This window comes from Mesoplodon mirus, assembly GCF_964341445.2.
Source record: "Mesoplodon mirus genome assembly, chromosome: 4".
NCBI lineage: Eukaryota > Metazoa > Chordata > Mammalia > Artiodactyla > Ziphiidae > Mesoplodon > Mesoplodon mirus.
In genome coordinates, this window is record NC_138979.1 from 12,588,995 (window position 1) to 12,613,203 (window position 24,209).

General features: G+C 40.3%; 1 protein-coding gene across 1 annotated transcript in view; it reads left to right on the forward strand.

Annotated features, from left to right (window-relative positions):
• Positions 1-24,209, forward strand: part of LOC309802829 (uncharacterized protein C10orf67, mitochondrial) — a gene marked incomplete at its 5' end in the record, with an annotated part of 117,096 nt that overhangs the window by 53,507 nt on the left and 39,380 nt on the right. The window contains 3 exons of the mRNA XM_082618719.1: positions 8,000-8,065; positions 18,352-18,411; positions 19,062-19,226. Of these exons, the coding sequence (XP_082474845.1) occupies positions 8,000-8,065; positions 18,352-18,411; positions 19,062-19,226 (291 nt within the window). The remainder of the gene's footprint in view (positions 1-7,999; positions 8,066-18,351; positions 18,412-19,061; positions 19,227-24,209) is intronic.

The window sequence follows — 24,209 nt, forward strand, 5'->3', positions numbered from 1 at the left end:
TTAAAATTATATATATGACTCACATTATATATATATATTTTTAAAATTTATTTTATTTATTTATTTATTTATATTTGGCTGTGTTGGGTCTTCGTTTCTGCGCGAGGGCTTTCTCTATTTGCGGCGAGCGGGGGCCACTCTTCATCGCGGTGCGCGGGCCTCTCACTGTCGTGGCCTCTCTTGTTGCGGAGCGCAGGCTCCGGATGCGCAAGCTCATTAGTTGTGGTGCACGGGCCTAGTCACTCCGCGGCATGTGGGATCTTCCCAGACCAGGGCTCGAACCCGTGTCCCCTGCATTGGCAGGCGGACTCTCAACCGCTGCGCCACCAGGGAAGCCCACATTATAGTTTTATTCGACAACTCTGTTCTAGACAAACATAGCAAATCTGTAGTTTGTTTGATCATCTTTTTTTATCCTGTCTCTTTTCTTTTCCTTTTTTCTTTATATTCACTGGGCCTTTACCCAGATGTTGAGTGTAGGTATAATTTGGTATTGATCAGGAAAAATCTAGAACCCTGGGTTCCTGTTCCATTTCTGACACTATGGCCGCTTGGGCTGGTTCCTCATCCTCCTTCCTGAGTCTCCCAGGCTTACTGTGTGGACAGAGTGAGATAATGTACGTCCAAGTGCTTTTTGTCAGTTGGAAAGCAGATCGGGAGTTGTTGAACAAAATGAGAGCCGATATTTACCGGTTTGTTTCCAATGTCCTCCACTAAATCCATTAATTCAGCAATGTTCGTCAGATGCCTTTTAGTGCCAGGCACTGCTGAGATACAAAAGTGTTATATACACACATCTCACACACACACATACACACACACGCAGCCTTTCTGTGGAGGAGATCAAGTCTGGAGGGAGAGACAAAAACCATAGGGCAGTGTGATAGGGACAGTAATAGAAGTACGTACATGGAGAAGAGATGCCTGGCTTTACCTGGAAGGTTCTAGAAAAAGGCTTCACAAATTCGTCCACACCTATCTCACACTCCTTCACTTGAAGTGATTTTTCCAGGTGGGTAGGAGGGCGGAAGAGCTGCATACAGCGTGTGAATGCATAAAGTGTAAGCTACGCCCGTGGAACTCTGTGATTTGGTATGGCTAGAGCAGGAGGTGGGATCTGGTGAGACCACGTGGTGAGAATTTGTGCTGGGGCAGGAAGAGGGGCGAGTCTGGGGTGTGAGGGAGGAGTAAACAGAACCAGAAGAGAGGAAAGGGGCAGCTCAGCAGCCTCTGGATAAGCCACATGTTCCCCTTTTCAGTCCAGGATGCAATGAAAAACAAGTTGAAAATGGGATGGAATTTCGGTAGGCTGACCTCTTGCCGTCTCCATGGGCTAAATGCTGTCAATTATGGGATTCAGTAGCTTTTATGTTTAAATTTTAATAATCAAATGACAGCTGGATTTGTGTTCCAGCTGTGGCTGAATACATGAATTTATAAATTTGTAAATATGAATTTCCTTCTGAGAGGGGACAGTCGTCAGAGATGATAGCCCAGGTGTGATCAGTGTCAGGAAGCAGGGCAGCTTGCCGTGGGGGCAGGTGGTCGCACAGCCAGCCTGGACTGTAAAGGATCGGGGAAGGCTGGAGGAGGGGCACCGAGGTGACTCCTGGAAGCAAGGTCGGCGTTAACAAGGGTGAAGGAGGTGGACGAGCCAGAACGAGAGAAGGGAGAGGGCACATGACGTGCTCTGGCCGGAAGGAGGTGTGGGAACAGGGGTGGTGAGAAGCAGGGCACATCGTGGAGGAGTGTTATTCTTGCCAAGGGGTTTGAGTTGCCTTCTGAGCGGATGGGGAGCTTTGAACGTTGGGGCAGGATCGAATTCATGTTTCAGAAAAAAGATGAACGAGAGGGAGGAAAATCCAGAGCCAGAGAGGCCAGTTAAAAGATTTCTTGTATAAACTAGGATTTCTTGTATAAAGTCCTGAAACAGAAAGAGGGCGGTGACACGGGGATGAAGGGGATGGATGAATTCAAGAGATGGTTAGGCAGTAAAAGCTGTGGTCTTTAAGAAGGTTGAAGGCGGGAGAGATTAAGCAGAGAGAAGTGAAGACTGACATTCAAATGAAAATGACAACAGAGGTAGAGCAGGGGGAAAGCAGGAGAGAGAGTGGCTATCTCAGAAGCCAGGCAAGAGTTTCAAAGAGAAAGGACTTGTTCAGCGTGCCCAGTGCTGCCCAGAGGCCAGGTGTGCAAAAGGCTAAAAAGGGAGGATTGGACAGTTAGCTTTGGCAAGTAAAATGACCCTGGTAATTAATGAGGGTCATTTACTGGAACGTGGAAGCAGTTGAGAATGGGGGGTGAATGCAGACATGGAGACAGTGGGCATGTGCAACTTTCTAGAAGTTTGGCTGTGGATGGCCAGGGAGAGGTTGGGGAGTAGTTGGAGGGGGACATGGGGTTGAGGAAGGAATTTTTTAAAAGATGAAACTAAAGTATTTTTAAATGACGTCGATGGAAAGAAGAATGAGAAGGTAAAAGTACAACAGAGAGAAGAGATAATTGCTGAGAGACATCTACGGAGGCAGGAAGGGTTGGGGCCAGTGGCCTTGGTGTTCGCCAGTAATTGATGCCCATTGGAAACAATGACACTTCAGACCAATGTATAAGACTCAAGACAAAACCTTTTCCTTTCCTTCCACTTCTCATTCCTTTACTTTTCTAAACCCACTGTTCAGCCTTTCACATCTTCAACTACACCACCACCTCCCCTTCTGAGGCTGTCATGTAACCAGTACCCACTGTTCCCCAGCCCTGCTCAGGGATTGAGCTGTGCCATTGGAGACAAGCTGATCCTTGCCTTTAGGTGCTATGCCCTCCCTCTACCCATCCTTTCCCTTGGATCTAATTAGTATCCTTAAAAAAAAAAACAAAAAACTTACTGATTGATTGATTGAAATACAGTTGGTTTACAATGCTATATTAGTTTCAGGTGCATAGCAAAGTGATTCAGTTATATATATACATATATATTATTTTTCATTTTCTTTTCCATTATAGTTTATCACAGGATATTGAATATAGTTCCCTTTGCTCTACAGTAGGACCTTGTTGTTTATCTATTTTATAGGCAGTCATTTGTATCTGTAATTAGCACCCTTTCTAACCACCCACTGCCACTCTTTCCATCATTACTACTTTCCCCAACTCCATACTCCATTCCTCCTCGCTGTTCCCTAATTCACAGAGAACATAGCGGACTCCTGGATTTTTTTTTCTCCTCTCCACTCTCTTGCCCACCCTGTCACTTAGCTTACCTAGCCTCACCTTTACTCCTTCTCATCAGAAGAAGGGACATTCTTCTTTGCCTTGACCCATGCTTCCACCCATTTGCCTGACTCCATCTCTTCCTCCTTCTTTTGTTTTCTGACTTTTTTTTTATTGGGGTATAATTGTTTTACAATGTTATGTTAGTTTCTACTGTACAGCGAAGTAGAGTTCCATGTGCTATACAGCAGGTTCTCATTAGTTATCTGTTTTATACATATTAGTGTATATATGTCAATCCCAATCTCCCAATTCATCCCACCACCCGCCTTTCCCCCACTTGGTGTCCATACGTTTGTTCTCTACTTCTGTTCTCTATTTCTGCCTTGCAAACTGGTTCATCTGTACCATTTTTCTAGATTCCACATATATGCATTAACATACAATATTTGTTTTTCTCTTTCTAACTTCACTCTGTATGGCAGTCTCTAAGTCCATCCACATCTTGACAAATGACCCAATTTCATTCGTTTTTATGGCTGAGTAATATTCCATTGTATATATGTACCACATCTTCTTTATCCATTTGTCTGTGGATGGACAGGTTGCTTCCATAACCTAGCTATTGTAAATAGTGCTGCAATGAACATTGGGGTGCACGTGTCTTTTTGAATTATGGTTTTCTCTGGGTATATGCCCAGTAGTGGGATTGCTGGGTCATATGGTAATTCTATTTTTCGTTTTTTAAGGAACCTCCATACTGTCTTCATAGTGGCTGTATCAATTTATATTCCCACCAGCAGTGCAAGAGGGTTCCCTTTTCCACACCCTCTACAGCATTTATTGTTCGTAGATTTTCTGATGATGCCCATTCTAACTAGTGTGAGGTGATACCTCATTGTAGTTTTGATTTGCATTGCTCTAATAGTTAGTGATGTTGAGTAGCTTTTCATGGGCCTCTTGGCCATCTGTATGTCTTCTTTGGAGAAATGTCTATTTAGGTCTTCTGCCCATTTTTTGATTGAGTTGTTTGTTTTTTTGATATTGAACTGCATGATCTGTTTGTATATTTTGGAGATTAATCCTTTGTCCATTGATTCATTTGCAAATATTTTCTCCCATTCTGAGGGTTGTCGTTTTGTCTTGTTTATGGCTTCCTTTGCTGTGCAAAAGCTTTTAAGTTTCATTAGATCCCATTTGTTTATTTTTGGTTTTATTTCCATTACTCTAGGAGGTGGGTCAAAAAAGATCTTGCTGTGATTTATGTCGAAGAGTGTTCTTCCTATGTTTTCCTCTAAGAGTTTTATAGTGTCTGGTCTTACATTTAGGTCTTTAATCCATTTTGAGTTTATTTTTGCGTATGGTGTTAGGGAGTGTTCTAATTTCATTCTTTTACATGTAGCTGTCCAATTTTCCCAGCACCACTTATTGAAAAGACTGTCTTTTCTCCATTGTATATCCTTGCCTCCTTTGTCATAGATTAGTTGACCATAGGTGCATGAGTTTATCTCTGGGCTTTCTGTCCTGTTCCATTGTTCTGTATTTCTGTTTTTATGCCAGTGCCATCTTGTCTTGATTACTGTAGCTTTGTTGTATAGTCTGAAGTCAGGGAGTCTGATTCCTTCAGCTCCATTTTTTTTCTCAAGATTGCTTTGGCTATTTGGGGTCTTTTTTGTCTCCATACAAATTTTAAGATTTTTTGTTCTAGTTCTGTGAAAAATGCCATTGGTAATTTGATAGGGATTGCATTAAATCTGTAGATTGCTTTGGGTAGTATCGTCATTTTCACAAGCTTCCTTCTTCTTCTTCGGGGACCTTTCTTCATCAGCCTCTCTCTCTCTCCCTCTCTCTCTCACATGCCTTTAAGCATTTCCCTCTGGCCTACAGACATAGCCAAGCCATCATTCTGGGTGGCGTCCCTTGACCCTGATCACCCCTGAAGTAATTACCATTCACTCTTCTTCAAATATCAACTAAAAGAAACCTGTATCTACTAGCCCCTTCTTCACACACCTGTTGCTAGTTTTTCCCTGTTGGTAAGGTCACCATGAGGTTCATCTTGCCCTCAATCCTTTTCAGTCTCATTCCTTCTTGAATCTTCTACTCTTTGTGGCAGGACTATGCCCCATGTCAGAGATGCCCTCTGCAGCAATGCTTGCTTCTGATGTTTTGCTCACTTCCTCACACCTTCCTAAGCACTATCTGTCAATGGTTCCTCCTCCTCCATCTTTCACTTGAATGCTGTTCTTGGGAATTTCTCTTTATCCTTGCTTTGTTTTCTCTCTGGCTGACTTCAAACTCTCCCATAACTGGCACATCGGGTTACAGATAACTTCCGAACCTTCTCCCCGCTTCGTGTTTTCCCTGAACATCACATCTGTAATATTAACTCTGTCCTCACCCTCAATTTCCATGTTACATGCACTGGGAAGACTTCTTTGACAGTCCCCTTCTGTCCCCTATGGTAATTAGGGGCTTCCTCTGTGCCCCCGCATACCTGGGACTATTTGCTCCCTGGAGGTCCAGAACTGTGTCTATCCTTTATTACCTTTATATTAGCTCTCAAAAATATTTGCTAAAAAAAAAAATGCTTTACATGTTCATCAAATTCAGTGTCAAATCTTGAACTCATTACTCCTCAAATCTGGACTTGGCTGTGTTCCCCACTTAAATGAATGACATTGGCATCTATCCCAGAGGACCAAGTGGCAAATCTAGGGTCCTTCTCCACTTTCTCCTTTTTTTTTTTTTTTTTTCTGACCACGCCGCATGGCACGGCTTGTGGGATCTTAGTTCCCCAACCAGGGATTGAACTCTGGCCCTCAGCAGTGAAAGCGTGGAGTCCAGGGAATTCCCATCTACTCTCTCCTTCTTACCTTATATCTAGTTGGTCATTAGGTCTGTAGACATTCCTTCCAAAATTTACCCCCATCCCCTTTCTCTGCAACAACATTGTTACAGACTTAGTTGAGGCCCCATCATTTCCATAGATTCCTACTTCATTTTCCTGTCTCCACTCTCATCCCCTTCAAATCTAGCTTCCACACCCCTGCTGTGGTTATTAATACCCTAATCTTATGTGCTAAGACCTTCAGTGGCTTCCCATTGCCTTCAGCATAAAATCAGGCTGCCTCAAAATGTTACCGGTGATTTTTATGTGCCAGGAGCAGCTAAGCACTTTCACATTTGCTGTCTCAAATTCTTTTCAGAAGAACTCTTCAAAGTAGGTTTTATTATCCTAATTTTATAGATGAGAAAATGAAGACCTGAAGCATAGAATTAAATTACCCACACAGCTAGTAAGCAGCAGAGCTCTGATTTGAACCAACCCCTATTCTGCACTTTACACCAGTCTGCCCTCCGCTCCTAATTGAGGTGAACAAGCCCCCTCATGATATCACCCTGAATCTCTGTCTCCCTTCATTTCCTGCCGTTCCTGTCTCTATGCACCCTGGGTCCACAAACACCAAACTTTTTCCAGTTCCTCCATTACTCCAGGCTTCTCTGTGGTTACTTTGCTATTTTTATTGCCATTTTCTCTTCCTCCAACTTGTTGAACTTCTGCAGATCCTTCAAGACCCTTATCAAATGGCCCTTCTGTGCCATTAACACCGGGTATAGCAGAACTTGTTATAATTACGGTTGCCAGGTTATGTGGATTTTTATGCTTTTCGACTACCTGAAGATTTGACTTATTAACCTTTTTTCTTATGTATTACAGTCATTTTGTTCACATTGCTCTCCTAGCATACTGTAGGTGCTCCAGGGAAGGGATCTGTTTAACTTTGTTTCCCTACCTCCACAGCCGAACAAAATGTCTGGCATCTGAAAGGTGTTCCATACATGTTTATTAAATTAATGAATATATGAATTAATTGAATTGACTGGATGTCAAAACCAAGGGTTGAATTTTGTCAGTGTATATACTACATGCAAATTGCAAATGATCATTTAAAATACTGAGGCGGGGCTTCCCTGGTGGCGCAGTGGTTGAGAATCCGCCTGCCAATGCAGAGGACACAGGTTCGAGCCCTGGTCCGGGAAGATCCCACATGCCACGGAGGAACTAAGCCCGTGTGCCACAACTACTGAGCTTGTGCTCTAGAGCCCGCGAGCCACAACTACTGAGCCTGCGTGCTGCAACTACTGAAGCCTGTGCACCCTGTGCTCTGCAACAAGAGAAGCCACCACAGTGAGAAGCCCACACACCGCAACGAAGAGTAGCCCCCGCTCACCGCAACTAGAGAAAGCACGCGTGCAGCAATGAAGACCCAACGCAGCCAAAAATAAATAAAGTAAAATAAATTCATAAAAAATTAAAATAAAAAAATAAAATACTGAAGCAAGTCAAGTTGGTACAAAGGCTCTGCAGTATATGCTTTGAGGGCTATTTTCAATTGTTATGAATATGGCTTGATATGCATATAAATATAGCACCAAAACCTAAAATAAGAGAAATGGTTCATATAATGAGTAAAGCAAAATTGCTCTTTTTGATAGAGTAGGACTTGCTTTATTATGCATTGAGTCACATTTTTTGGGGGGTGGGGTGAGAAAGGTTGTAAATAAATTGGCATTTTTATGTATGTTTTGCTTGCTTATATAATAAAAGTAATTATATAGTAGTATATCATTATTACATGGTAATCTATGGACATTTAATTTTTGCTTTGATCATATTGGGATCCATTTTTCTCACATTTAGAATCAAAATGTTTCACTAGATTTCACTGAGGAGGAATCTTGAGTGTTTTCTTACCTTTAATCAAAATGTAATATTCCTCTCTTTCAGCTAATCAGTGGCAGAGACAAATTAATATGTGAGCTTGATTTTGAAAAATCATTAGTGCAAGAAATGGTAAGGGGATTTACATTATTTCTTAATAAATTTGAATCCAGGAACTTAATCATGAAAGTTTTATAAACTTTATTTGTAACTGTTTACTGTGAACTCTTCATTTCACCTTTATCCATAATCTAAATGCATGCATAATTATAAATATTTTTTAATGATTGTTTTGGAGAAAACAATTTGAGTAGTTCTTTAATAAATATACTTACTATGTAGAAGAGTCTTATACAAGAAAGAGTATTACAATTTAAAGCAGTGTACAAAATTTTTGTATTTTATTATAAGGATTAAAAAAAACAAATATGAGAGCCCAGTATTTTGAAGGATTTACTATTTTTAGTTACAAATTGCCATAAGTGACAACAAAAAAGAGCCCAGCCAGATATTTTGGCATTCTGTGTTAGTCTCATAAGAAAACACTGCCTTTTTATGTTCTTTTAAGCGAACTTTCCAGACGGCTGGTCTTTTATCAGTTGACTACCCGCCCCCCTCTCAGGCTCCCCGACTTCACCCCCCGTACAGCTCATGGTGTCGTACTTTGGCTTTCAACTGATCACCACTACTATGTCTTTGTTACAGTAAACTGACTGTGTTTATTATAATCAAAAATAAAACACAGCTTGACTTGCGTTCTAAATGTGCTTGAAAAGAATATGATACTGTTTAGAAGAGAAAAGGTTGTTCATAGGAAATCAACACCACTTCAGATATTGAAACATTCCCTTTTTTACAGCTTGTCACACTTTGTGCCAAGTCATGACTGTTTCCCTAACTCTGTTTTGTTACTCTCAGCACCATGTGTTTTGGGTGCCTTGTCATAGAAATTAATGCAAAACAATGCTCTGGGACTACAATAAAGCCTTCTATGAAACCAACTTGGGAATGCAGGCCAGGAAAAAAATTATGGTTAGCTATCCACAGAAACCATGTGTTAACAAATGTATTATTTTGAACTCTTTGCTTTTAAATCCCTGGTGTATAAAAGTCATCTCCATGAACTGAGTATCCGTGGTCGATTTCTGCCCCACCCCCTTCCTCTTCTGTCATTCCCCCCAGTCCAGGAGTTGCTTCTGAAAACAAACAACTAAATGTGCACATTGTCATTAAAATACAAAGTGTTTTTATGGAGTGGGAAGCAGATGTTAAACTGTCAGTTTGTTAGCAGTATTAGAGAAGAAATTAAACTACTCCATCAGTGAGTTCGTGCCTATGCAAGGAAGGGACTCCACAGTTTGTGAATTACTTTGCCGCTTTATTTGAACTGTAAGCGGTTAACTGGTGCTATTATATTGCCCACGGGGAACCAATCATGTTTTACTTTGCTGTTTAGAAGTTGAGCACCACGCTTGTTGCCAAGCAGCAAGATCTTGCGTCGCAAACCTCACGACAGCACAAGAGCCTTCAGCGTGTTCAGAGCTGGTCTGGAGCCTCATATTTTCAGTAGAAGGGAGTGTACTTAAGGTTCTTCTTAGGACTGGGTTTCCATGGCATAATTTTGGGCCCAACAAGATCACTATTTGGCACCCCCCTTCCCCCCACCAAGGGATTCTGTTATTCACTTGCAAGGGAGGCTGGCTTTGTGGCTATTAGGGCTTTCTTTGTTGCTACAGTGCTTTTTTCCAGAAATGGAGATTTGTGATTGTGGCCAGATGGAGGAGTGGAAGAAGGTGGGGTTGACCAGAGTCACTTTGTAAAAATTAAAAGACGTGCTCCCTGAAGGGTTTTTGTTCCATGCTTGTCTATTACTGTTTTCAATACAGTTTATTTTCTGGCCTATTAAGAGCCTAGTTTAAACAGTCAAAGAGGTTGCAGTGAAAAGGCAGGATCAGTAAGTATAGGTAAGCAATGAAGTATGGAACAATGTGCCCTTAGTTAGTTTTAGGAGAGGCATATGAAATAATTTCGAATCTTTCTGTGATTCCTACGCTTGGTGGCTTTCATTTATCTTTTTTTTTTTTTTGGTCAAATTGAGATATAATTGCCATATAACATCATATTAGTTTCAGGTATACAGCAGAATGATTGATTTGATACATGCATATATTGCAAAATCATCACCACAATATGTCTAGTTAGTTAATACCCATCATCACGTGAAGTTACACAGTTTTTCCTTTTCGTTGTTTCACTGCTTGCGGCAGTGAAAGGGTGGATTTCTAACCACTGGACTTCCAGGGAATGCCCGTCATAATTTTTTTCCTATCATGGGAACTTTTAAGATTTAGTCGCTTAGCAGCTTTCAAATATACAATACAGTGTTGTTAACTACAGTCACTGTGCTGTACATTACGTCCCCAGGACTTACTTATCTTATAACTGGAAGTTTGTACCTTTTGACCACCTTCACCCATTTTGGTCCCACCTCTACCCCCTGCCTCAGGCAACCACCAATCTGTTCTCTGTATCCATGAGTTTTTTGTTATTGTTCTTGTTATTGTTGTTGTTTTTTAAGATTCCACATATATGAGATCATACAGTATTTGTTTTTGTCTGTCTGACTTATTTCACTTAGCATAATGCTCTCCAGGTCCATCCATGTTGTCTCAAATGGCAAGACTGCCTTCTTTTTTATGGCTGGATCATATTCCATTGTATAAATATACCACATCTTCTTTATCCATTCATCCATTGATGGACTTTTAGGTTGCTTTCATGTCTTGGCTATTGTAAATAACGCTTCAACAAACATGGGATGCATGTATCTTTTCAAGATAGTGTTTTGATTCCTTTGGATAAATACCCAAAAGTGGAATCATATGGTAGTTCCATTTTTAATTTTTTGAGAAACCTGTGTATTGTTTTACTTACCGGCTGCACCAATTTACATTCCCACCAACAAGTGCACAAGGGTTCCTTTTTCTCCACATCCTTGACAACACTTGTTACCTCTTGTCTTTTCAGTGATAACCCATTCTAACAAGTGGGAGGTGATCTCTCATTGTGGTTTTGATTTGTATTTTCCCGGGGATTAGTGATGTTGAGCACCTTTTCATGTACCTGTTGGCCATTTGAACATCTTCTTTGGAAAAATGTCTACTCAGATCATCTGCCCATTTTTTAATTGGATCATTTGGGTTTTTGCTATTGAGTTGTATGAGATCATTATGTATTTTGGATAATACCCTTACACATATATGATTTCCATATATTTTCTACCATTCTGTAGGTTGCCTTTTCATTTTGTTGATTATTTCTTTTGCTGTGCAGAAGTTTTTTAGTTTGATGCAGTCCCAAATTGTTTATTTTGTTACTTGTGCTTTAGGTGTCATATCCAAAAAAAAATAATAATTGTCAAGACCCATGTCAAGAAGCTTTTCCCTATGTTTTCGTCTAGTTTTATGGTTTCCTGTCTTGCATTTAAGTCCCTCATCCATTCTGGGTTAATTTTATGAGTGGTGTAAGATAGGGGTCTAGTTTCATTCTTTTATATGTGACTGTTCAATTTTCCCAGCACCATTTATTGAAGAGACTATCTTTTCTCCATTGAGTATTCTTGGCTGCCATTTCAAATATTAGTTGACCATATTCTTGATTCTGTTCCATTGGTCTGTTTTTAATGCTAGTACCATACTGTTTTGACTCTATAGGTTTATAACATAGTTTGAAATCAGGAAGTATGATTCCTCCAGCTTATTTTTCTTTCTCAGGATTGCTTTGGTATTTTGGGGACTTTGTGGCTCCATATAATTTTTAGGATTGTTTTTTCTACTTCTGTAAAAAGTGCCGCTGGAATCTTGATAGGGATTATATTGACGCTATAGATGGCTTTGAGTAGTATGGACATTTTAACAATATTAATTCTCCCAATCCATGAACATGAAGTTTCTTTCCATTTACTTGTATGTTCTTTGATTTCTTTCATCAGTGTCTTGTAGTTTTCAGTGTAGAGATTATTCACCCCCCTGGTTACATTTATCCCTAAATATTTTATTGCTTTTAGTGATATTGTAAATGGGATCATTTTCTTTTTACTCTCACAGATAATTCATTGTTAGTGTATAGAAATGCTACTGGTTTTTATATGTAGATTTTGTAACCTGAACTTTCATTGATCGTGAAGCTAACAAAAAAGAGGGTCCTTATCAGAAAACTACCATAATTGAACTCTTACCCTTAACTAATTTTCTATCTACTTCATCCCAGTGCACCTTATTTCTAGGAACAATCCAGACTTGAGATAGAAAGGAGTTACAAAGGTTGTTCTAGCCTCTCATTCTGAGGGCACAGCACTGAGTTATCTTTGCAGTGGGCTTTGATCCCATTACTGGTTTCCTTGTTGCCTGAGTTCCCTCTGAGCCATGCTTCAAGTCTGTCCAGTTCTATTACATGTAACATGCCAGCATTTGGCCATTCAGCTAGAAAACTGATATTTTGGTAACCCAGACATTTACTCTAATAAAATACATGTCTGAATTTCTCTGCCTAGGAACCATCACACATTTCCAGTGGGAATAGATAAATCCATGATCCAAGGGGGGGGTCTTTAGTGGTTATCCTATGTCCCACCATGGTATGTTGGCTGTGGGGTCAGATAACTTGTCTCTTTAGTTCCTGGGTCTTCCAATCAAGATAGACTTATTCAAGGAGCCTCAACTGCACCTAGACCTGATTTAAGTAATGAGATCCTGACTTTAAGCAGATGCCGTTATAGAATGAGATTTTTTGAGGCCTTGGATGAGGATGAATGTATTTTGCATGTGGGAAAAATGTAAAACGTTGGAGCCAGGGGGCAGATAGATGTAGAAAAAGCACTTGAGCAAGTCCAATATACATTTATGATAAAAACTCTCAGCAAACTGGGAATAGAAGGAAACCTTCTAAAGCTTGTAATGGGCACCTACAAAACATAACCGTTAGTACATTTGATAGTGAAAGCCTAAATGTTTTAAGTCTAAGATCAGAAAATGCGACAAGACTCTCTATTCTTATCACTTCCACTAGACATTGTTTTTTAGGTCCTAGCGAGTATAATATGTAAGAAAAAGAAATAAATGGCATCCAGATTAGAAAGGAAAAAGTAGAACTGTTTTTATGTAGGATCATTTATATAGGAAATTCTAAGGAATCTGAAAAAAACTACTAGAATTAATAAGTGAATTTAGCAAGGTTACAAAGATCAAAATAATGCATTTCTATGAACTAACAATGAACAATCAAAAATTGAAATTTTAAAAAACTCCAGTTGCGATAACATAAAAATATGAAATGGTTATGGATAAATTTGACAGAATATGTACAAAACCATACAAAACACTGCTGAGAGAAACCGAAGACTTAACTAGATGGAGAAACATACCGTGTTCGTGGTTCAGAAGATGCATGTTATTAATCTGTCAGTTATCTTTAAATTGATTTATAGATACAACACAATCCCAATCAAAATCCCAGCAGGCTTTTTTTTTTTTAATCAACAAACTCCTCTACAATGTATATGGAAATTCATGGACCTTGAATAGTTAAAACAATTTTGAAAAAGAACAAGCTGGAGAAAGCACTCACACAACGTGAATTCAGCACTTACTTTAAAAGCACAGTAGTCAAGATAAAGTGATATTGGCATATGGATAAACATATAGATTGATGGAATAGAATAGAAAGCCAAGAAGTAGACCCTTTGGGTCATATATGATGAACTGATTTCTGACAAAGGTGCCAAGGCAGTTCAAGCAGGAAAGGATGATCCTTTCAACAAGTGATGCTGGAATAATTGGATAGCTATAGGCAAAAAATGATCCTCAACCCTTGCCTCATACCTCATATAAAAATTTACTTGAGATGACTCATAAATCTAAATGTAATCGCTAAACCCACAAATTAATAGAATAAGGCACAAGAAAGGATTTTAGTGACATCAGGTTTGGCAGAGATTTCTTTAAATAGTGTAGACTGCATTTCATCAAAATTAAAAACTTTTGCTCTTCAGAATGTTAAAAGAAAACTGAAGAGGCAAGCTACAGAGTTGGAAAAAAAATATTTGCAAAACATACCTAACAAAAGATTTGCATCTAGAATACATAAAGTGGTCTTACAATTCAATAACACTGTCAACAGCCCAATTTTTTAAATGGGCAAACAATCTGAACAGACACATCACTAAAGAAGACGTATGGCTGGCGAACTATGACATGAACAGATGCTCAGCATCATTAATCCTTAGGGAAATACAAATTCAGTGAGATACTATCACTCACTCTGTACTCACTAAAATGACTAAAATGTCAAAATCTGACCACATCAAGTGTTGTCAAAAGTGAGGAACACCTAGAACTCTCATTTACTGCTGGTGAGAATGTAAAATATCCAACCACTTTAGAAAATATTTAAATTTAAATACTTTTTAAAATTTATATCTATACTTATCATGTGATCTGGCTATTCCACTCCTAAGTATTTATCTGAGATAAGTAAAAATGTATATTCACACAAAGACTTGTATGTAAATGTTCGTAGGAGAAATAACCCTGATGTCTATTAATAGGTGAATGGGTAAATAAGTTGTACCTTATCTACCCAGTGGAATACTACTCAGAGATAAAAAGAAATGGATCATTCTTATACACAGCAACAAGGATGAATCTCAGAAATATTATGTTGAGTGAAAGGAGCCAGGCAAAATAAAGAATACCTTTGTACGGTTCAACTTACTTTAAATTCTCGTAAATGCAAACTAATGTATAGTGACAGAAAGCAGATCAATGGTTGCCTGGTGATGAGGCAGGATTGGCTTACAAAGAGGCATAAGGAAACTTTTGGGAGTCGTGGGGATGTTCATTATCTTGACTGTAGTGATGATTTCACAAGTCATAGAGTTGACAAGGTATGAGTACCCCCAAAATATAAATATGCCCTAAAATCAATTTAATAAAAGACATACTATCGACTAGAAACATAGGCAAAGAGTTGAAAAGTGGGAATTCAGATGAGGAACCTACAAAAATATATCCAACCTCATTAACAATAAGTGAAACAGAGTAAACCCATGAAGAAATAGTATTACTCACACCAGATTGATTGTTTAAAAACAAAAATAAAAGGCTTACAGTACTAAGTGTTGGCAAAGTTGTGAAGCAATGAGCACTTTCATAACTTTCAAAAGGTAGTAGAACTAATTTTGACAATTGTTTGGCAAATTTTCTACTAATGTTTAAGATGAGGATACCTTAGAATGACTCACAAAAGAGAGACATTTTCAAGAATGTCAGGGCAGCATTGTTGGTAATAGCCCCAAATTGGAAACAATTCAAATGTCCATCTAAAATAGAGTAAATTAAATTAGTTGTGGAATAACTTACAGTGACATATAACAATATGGATGAATCTCATAAACAATATTAGGCTCAAGCTGCAAAATTCAAAAGAATGCATAAAGTTTTAAAAGGATTGGGCAAAAGCTATTAATGTAATTCCCCACACAATCAGATTACCGGAGAAAAAGTATATGATATTCTGAGTTGATGCATGCAAATTCTTTGAGAAAAAATAACATCCAATCTTACGCACACACAGATGTGCCCATACACACCGCTGTCCCATGAGAAGTAGGAGGAAGTTCTTTACCTTGCTAAAGAGTAAAACCTACAGCAAACAGACTTCTTGGTGAAACACAGGAAGCATTCTCTTTAAAATCAGTACAAGGTAAGGTTGCCTAATACCATTTTTTTTAGTTATTTTGGAAATTCTGGCCAGTGTAGTAGAATAAGAAAAAAGACAGCAAGAGGTGTGAGGAGTAGAATGGAAAACAAGACTGTTATTATTCAAAGAGGAAGCAATTGTTCACTTAGCCAATCTCCCAAAACACTAAAGACAAATTATTTAAATTAACAAGATTGCTGGATATAAGATCAACATTCTAAAATCAATTGGATTTCTCAATCAAAAATTAGGAGAAATTATAATTTATAAAAAATTATAATTAAATAGCAAAGTTTATAAAGGGCTCATAAATAAATCTCATAAAAATTTGTAAAAATCTCCATGGAAAATAATTATAAAACCTATTGGGACTTCCCTGGCAGTCCAGTGGTTAAGACTTTGCCTTCCAATGCAAGGGGTGCAGGTTTGATCCCTGGCTGGGCACCTAAGATCCCACATGCCTCGCGGCCAAAAAACCAAAACATAAAACAGAAGCAATATTAACAAATTCAATAAAGACTTTAAAAAAAACTTAAGAGGATTACAAAAACTAAATAAATGGAGAGCTATAACTTAGTCACCATAGGCAAACTAGATTATCTTAGAGATAATAGTTCTCACCAAACTGATCTCTATATTCAATAAAATTCCAACCAAAATTACTACAAGGTTTTTCGTGGAATTGACAAGCTTATTTTAAAATTAATATGGAACAACAAGAGTCAAGAATAGCTAGGAAACAAAGTGAAATAATGACATGATGGAGTAGGGAGCGATTTCTCCTGTAAGCTATTAATACAAATTTAAGGTAATTAGGACACCATGGTACTAGGCCAGGGATAGACCATTGGGAGAAAATAGAGAACCCAGGAGCAGAACCAGACATACATAAATACTCAATAATATTATCAGTATCACAGATCAATGTAAATAGGGTGAAATTTTCACTAAAGATGCTTGACAGTTGATTCAACAATTGCATAAAATGAAACTGGCTCCTTACCTCACATGATACATATCCATTTTATATGGATTAAGTATTCAAATATAAAGGGAAAACAGTCTTTTAAAATTTTACAAATCATATGAGCTGCAAGTAGAAATTATTGCCTAAACAAGACACAAAATAAAGCATAAAAGGAAAGTTAAAAATTTCAACCCCACAAAAATTAAGGGCCCCTTTTCATCAGAAGACCCCCTCAAAGAAAGTTTAAAATCTAGCCACCGATTTGGTAAAGATATTCGCACCATTTATGTATTCACAAAGCTGTTTTCAGGAATACGTGAATAACTCCTTCAAATCAATAAGAAAAGAACCACCCAATAGAAAAATGGGCAAAAGTTTTTAACAGGCCCTTCACAAAGGAGGAAACTCAATGGCCAATGAACATTGATTGAAAATGTGCTTGATTTCATTAATAATATAACAGTACCAAGTGTTGGTGAGAATGTGGAGTAGAGAATTCTCATAAACTGCTGGGGACTATGTATATGGTTACAAAAACTTTGGAAAACAAATTTGGGTTATCTTCTGAAGCTGATCATTCTCTTAACATCTGTCCCAGAGTTCCGCTCCTAGGCATATAACGTCACACAGAAGATCCCTAGCACATGTGCCTGGGAGAACAGGTACAGGAATATTCAAAGCCATATTATGTATAAAAGAAAAAAGTAAGAATTTCCCAAATGTTCATTGACAGCAAATGGATTAATAAATTATGCTCTATTCATACACTTGAATACTATACAGCAGCCAATATGAATGAACCGCTTCCAGTATCAACATGGGTTAATCTCCGAAACTATGGAACAAACAAGTTGAGGAAGAACACATACATTATGATTTTTAAACAAGGTTTAAAAATAAGCAAAACTAAATTTGTATATTGTTTAAGGATACCAATGGGGTAAAAAGATAAGTCTATAAAAGCGACAAAAAATTATCAAGAAAATAAAAGGGAATCCCGAGCACAAAATTCAGAATAGTGGTTACCTGGTTGGGAGGGTGGTGGTCATGGGACACTTACAATTACACAGGGAGATTCAACACTGTAGCTATTGTTCTCTTCCTCAAGTCGGATGGTCATATTTTTATTATTTCTAACTAACATTTGCACTGTTTCCTTTTTTGGTATATATTAAAAAATTTTTTTAATTGAAGCATTTAATTAATTTTTTTTCCCAGCCTCATGGCTTGTGGGAATCTTAGTTCCCCTACAAGGGATTGAACCTGCCCCCTGCCCCCCACAGTGGAAGCTCAGAGTCCTAACCACTAGACCCCCAGGGAATTCCCTAATTGGAGCATTTTAGAAACCCATTTTCTGCTAGAACCTAAATGCTTGATGGCAAGGTTTATGTATTATTTATTCTAAGAGTCTAGTACAGTGCCTGGTACACAATAATGTTAATAAAATAAATACACATAAGCAAACAATTGCATGTTTTCCTATAATCTATATTATAAAGTACTTTTTTTCTGGGTGCAGATTTATTTTCTCTTCTAATTTACATTCAGTATTATAATTTATATTCCTATAATAGTTTGGGCAGTGAAATGGTTTAAAATGCCACTCTTTCATTGCTTAAGGGAAGTTTACCAAAAATTCTCTTTCTTAATCTTTGCAAATGATAACAAATGACATGGGTCTTTAATTTCACAGGTTAATAAACAGAAAGAGGACCTTGAAATGAGAAGAAAGTTTGACACTATAGTCGCCAAGGTTTGCATTTAAGTTCTATTTTTTTTTCTCTTACTCTGTTCATTTCTTATTTGGGCATCTGGGTTGAAGAACCTATACACACCATCCCGAGGCTTTTCACTTTCCCACATCCAAGTTTGAAGGAGAAAACACTTAAAAGTGAGGCAAGACGTGTGCATGGGAGACGAGGGACTGGTGGGTGAGAGCAGTGAGGAGGGAGTGAGTGGAAGGTGTCACTGGCATCCCGACCCCCGGGCTCAATGCCCTGGCCCTTCAGACTCCTGTCCCGTCGCTCCTGCCTGCGGCCCCCGATGCCTACCTCCACCTCTGTACAAATACGACACCCACCTCAAGCTACGACCTCACCCCACTCCACCAAGACCCCACCTTTCCAGGTGCTTCCAGAAAACACTAATCTCTTGGTATGTTTTTCTTAGCACACGAGCATCAGTGGGAAGAATGGAAAATCGGGCCTCACCTGCAAATGAAATCAGGCAGGAGCTGGGGGTGCTGGGGGACCGGGGATGGTGGGACAGGGAGCAAGAGTAGATCCAGGCCCTTCGGGACTGCGATTCTAGCTCAGGAGAGGAGGACAAGAGAGGAAAAGAGAGGGAGGTGAATCGGAAGCATGTATAGTGAGAATAACAGAGCTGGCTCTTTTTCTGTGCCAGAGCCTCAGAGCCATCAAGGAGAAAGAAACCACCTTGTCCCCGTGGCCCTCACAGCCTGGGAGTGCAGGCGCTCCAAGGCCACGTTCTTCCTCCACCGTTTCATTGCTTTCTAAGGCCAAAAGAGTCAAGAGTCCAAAGAAGGCTTCAAAGGAAGAGCAGCCTACGGTAAGGCTCACTCAGAGGACCACACCCTGGGACACCTTCACCTGCAAACAGTCTCAGACACCCGATTCCCCCACTCCCTCTGCGTGCATCTGGGCAGGGGGCTCTGGCTGCTCTTCCCCTCACCGATGCGTCCTCATCAGGCCCCTTACCTTACCCAGGAGGATGCCACCCTTGTCCTGAGTGTGGTGTTTTATTTGGCTTAGTCACCATGGCTTCGTGGATCTCTATTAAATTAGCAACACAGAGAAGCCACATTCCAAGCGCTTTCTAGGGTATGTAATCTGTAACTCATGACTACCCAGTATCTATCAGAGGCTTCCTGGAGACTCCCTGAAAGATGTGCAGTTGGAAAGTCCATTTGCTCATGGACTATTCTTTTTTTTTTTTTTAATTTATTTATTTGTTTATTTATTTTTGGCCGTGTTGGGTCTTCATTGCTGCACGCCAACTTCTTCTAGTTGGGGCGAGCACGGGCTACTCTTCGTTGCGGTGCGCGGACTTCTCATTGTGGTGGCTTCTCTTGTTGTGGAGCACGGGCTCTAGGCGCACGGGCTTCAGTAGTTGTGGTGTGCGGGCTTCAGTAGTTGTGGCACATGGGCTTCAGTAGTTGTAGCACATGGGCCCTAGAGTGCAGGCTCAGTAGTTGTGGCGCATGGGCTTAGTTGCTCCGCAGCATGTGGGATCTTCCCGGACCAGGGCTCAACCCCATGTCCCGTGCATTGGTACGCAGATTCTTAACCACTGCACCACCAGGGAAGCCCTGCTCATGGACTATTCTAAATCAACCATGGACTAGCTCATACTATCAGAGACATACATCCGTGAATTATATGCTAGTAATTTCCTTACCCCCAGATAATCAGAATTGCTTCTACTGGGCCTACGGCAGTGCCATTGGTCTATATTAAAGGGCACATCAAGAAGTAGGTCTGTGATGTTCATCTCAGTGTTGGCTTATTGTGTGGACTGTGCAGAGACACTGCTCACTGCTTTAACCAATACCTCCGTTTAAAATGATCCTGGGGCGAACTTTCTTCTGAGCTTAGTTATGGGAATAGTCACATTTCTCTGAACAATCGATCTGTCTTGTGGGCCCTGTGAATCGTGCAACCGGTCAAAGCTCCTTTTCCACGTTGATGTTTAGAAAGCTTAGAGGCTGATGGGTGACACATGGCCAAGGTACAGCACTTCCTGGAAAGAGTCTGTCCACTAGCATCTTTTGGTTTCCCAGACTCTTTTGTCTTGTTTCTATGTGTCCCCGTGTTCTTCCTCCTTCTCCCCCAGGGGGCGGAATCTACCTCTCCAACACTCAGGGCAGGAGGACAGAGCAGAATCATGCTCGCTGTGTCATCCTTGCTCCAAATGGGGGCAGGAAAAGGCGTAGCCCTCTCTCGCTCACTCACCAGGCAGATGGCTCACCACTCGAACCCACCACTTTCTCTCCTTTCGGAGGAGAAAGAGGGAAGTGGAGCAGCAGGTAGAGGGAGGCCGGGGTGTTAATACTGGTGGCAGTCACTCCACTTGGAAGCAAACCCCAGGACTTGAGAAAAAGCATTCTCCTCTAAGAGCGCTTCCACTTTGCAGAGAGTTAGGAAGTATCAACAACTAGAATTTCCTGAGGAGGAGAAGGACATTTGGGGAATGCGGTACATGACTGACCAATGACTGGGTTCTAGAAGTAAGATTTTTAGAATCCAGATCTGGGAAGTATTTGGGGGGGCAGGGGGAGGAGGCCCACAACAAAGCAAGAAAACAAAAAGCAACCCCCCGCCCCCGGGCTGAGCATGCAGGACTGCCTGCTGACCTGGGGCGGGGGGGGGGGGCCCGCCTTACTGGGCAAGGGGCTGTAGTCCAAGCCTGGGACTTAGGGAGCCTGTGGCCGAGGCAGTGTCCTGTTCCATAAACCTCTGTCAGCTGCCTTGAAATCAGGGTATGTGCCAGGGGTCTGTGGTCTGAGGCATTGTAGAGTGGGGTTGGAGACGGGGACAGGGCAACCCCTTCCCTACAGCAAACCCAGGGCCCTAACTAAATCCTAGAATTGCAGACACTCCAAAGCCCCGAATTTACCCATCAAAATTGAGCTTCCAAAGTCCCAACGACAAGGGGCAGAAATACCACTGTTCTCCCCTACAGGAAAGACACCGTGAAGGGGAGACAAAGGCAGACAGCGTCTCTGAGAAGGTGTCATTTCAGTAGGGTTTTCTCCTAGTGTCACAGTCTCTCCTTCTGACCGTAATGACTGTTATCTAGATGTTTCCGAAGCTTAAGAGTACATTTTGTCAGCTGGGATACTCGGAAGTTAATGTGTAACAATAAGTAAAAATTGGACTGGGGGAGGGGAGAGATGACATAAGCTGGAGTTTACATTTTCATAGGAATTGACTCGATTTTAAAGAGAAATATATTTTTCTAGCTCACCGTTATTACTCTCATATACACTTTTGTTAATAATGATCCTATTATAATGAGTGCTCCCTTCCATCACCTCCCCATGTGGTGTATTCTTCATTGTAGATTAGCTCTCTCTGTATGCACTCTGGTTATCATTTTCCTGTTTCTGTCCTTTAAATATTTAATTATATTGAGGTAGTTGGACTTCTTAAAAATTGTCTTTAAAGGGTTTTGTCATCTTGACCACGTGTAAATGACCAAAGGGAGAGCTTGCTGCAGGAACTTTTTACATCAGTCATTTACCTTATCTAATTAATCATACTTATTTTTTGAAATCTGTGTCATTCGGTGGGAACAGCACACGTGCTTCACCCAGCGGCGCACACAGTGATAAACTGAGTGTTCAACCTCAGTCTGAAAAGCACAATAGGAACATTGCTGTGTGATTTCTGTTTATGAAAGATTTCACAACATGAAATTTGTATTTGGACAGCGTTTTTGTGTAAAGTTTATTTTTTGATAGCTGTAAAATATTTCAAATACTGAGGTTTCACAAAGCAAGGTTAACTTGGATTCCCAGGTTTCCCTCCCACAGCCCCCGCTCCAGGGTAATTAGTTAATTAAGGCTGCACCCAGTAAATGCTTCCCTGGAAAACCTCTGAGCTTCCATGGGGTCACCTGTCTGCGCTGACGGAACATATGGTACGCGCTTAGATCCACAGAAAGCATCAGGACCCTTCCGTGTGGGAAATGGGACAGGGGACAAAGTCAGTCGTATTCCCATTCTTAAAGTTCATTCAATACAAAGCAATTTGGACATCAGAAAAAACTTATTAAAACCTCTAGAACGTTTTTCTTTAAACATTCTAGAATTGCAAGGTGAAGTACTTTTGCAATAGTTTTCCAAGTATGACCATAGTCACCCTGCAAGCTAGTAATTTTTTTTTTTTTTTTTTTTTGCCATACTCGGGCCTCTCGCTGTTGTGGCTTCTCCCGTTGCGGAGCACAGGCTCCGGACGCACGGGCTCAGCGGCCATGGCTCACGGGCCCAGCTGCCCCGTGGCACGTGGGATCTTCCCAGACCGGGGCATGAACCCGCGTCCCCTGCATCGGCAGGCGGACTCTCAACCACTGCGCCACCAGGGAAGCCCCAAGCTAGTAATTTTTAAAAAATTATTATTACTATGGGATATGGAATTATTATGGGTGTAGAGTATTATAGGCAAGGTGGGTGAAAGAAAGATCTTTCCCATTCCTCTCCTGTACGTCCCTTTTATTTGACTGAGCTGCCTGTGAAGTTGAAAATAAACTCCATCAGAGAAGAAAATCATATAACCTGTTCATTGTTTCATTATTTCGCTATTTTTCCCCTGGGCTTGGCTTGATAAAGCAGGTAGTTCATTGTTCTGCAGAGCTGTGTGAAAAAGCCAGCGTTTTGCTCATTGCTGACCTGGCAGCCCAGGGTGGTGGAGTAATACAGAGCTAGGACAGTCCCGGACACGTGTACAGTTGTATGGTCTTCAGGGACTGTCAAAGGATATTTACTGTATTTTGATAGATTATGTTGACACAAAAGAATCTTCCTTATCGTACTGGATCTTTGTTTCCTAATGGGAGTAGCTTTTTTTTTTTTTTTTTTGGCTGTGCCGTGCAGCTTGCCAGGGTCACAGCAGTGAAAGCACTGAGTCCTAACCACTGGACCGCCAGGGAATTCCTGAATAGGAATAACTTTAAAATGTAGAGATAATTGAAATCATACACAACAATTACTTGTTTTTTATTTTAAAATTAAATTTGTCATTTGCCGCTAAAGTGAATGCATCTTTAGATTCTGCTGTCAGAGACCAAAATTGAAAAATCTGAGTAATACCATATTTAAAATTCAACTGAAAGGTGGCATTGACTTTCTGTATTATTCTTCTCTAAGTAGTTTGATGATAAATAAGTACTTTCAGTATATTTGGGACTGAAAATATTTTAGTGAAAATAATATCCAACATTTGTTCCACAAATGAAAAATGGTTTTTGTTAAAAATCACTTGAAAGGTTTTATGCTTTGTCGTCTTCTTGTTTATTTTTGCTGGGGAAGAATAATACCATTTTACTTGTAGAGTTTGCAATATTTAGTATAATTTCATTTAAAGGCTTAAGATTGTTGTGGAAATCAGGAAAAGAAGAGATTAGTATCAATTTCTATTCTTCCCTGGACACTCTGAGCCATAGGGCAGATGCTAGGTCCTGACCACATGTCTCCTTGGTGGTGACAGAGGAAACATCATTCAGGAGCCCACAGGGCAGCCACCTGACCCCTCACTGCATGGTGTGCTTTATTCCATTTACCTGGGTTTCAGCTGTGGGTTTCTTTCCAGTTCTCCCTGGGAATTGGGGCCAGTCTTGAACACCAGGTCATTTGCCAGAGTCCTGACACTGCTGGGACTTGGGTCTCACCCCCTGAACATTTGACGTGCTGCCATCCATCCTAACTGCCATCATTGCATGTACTAGTTCTGCTGTGAATTCTATTACAAACTCACTGTCATAGAACAGCTTTAATACCGACGTTCACCACTGTCAACCTGAGGTACCTACACC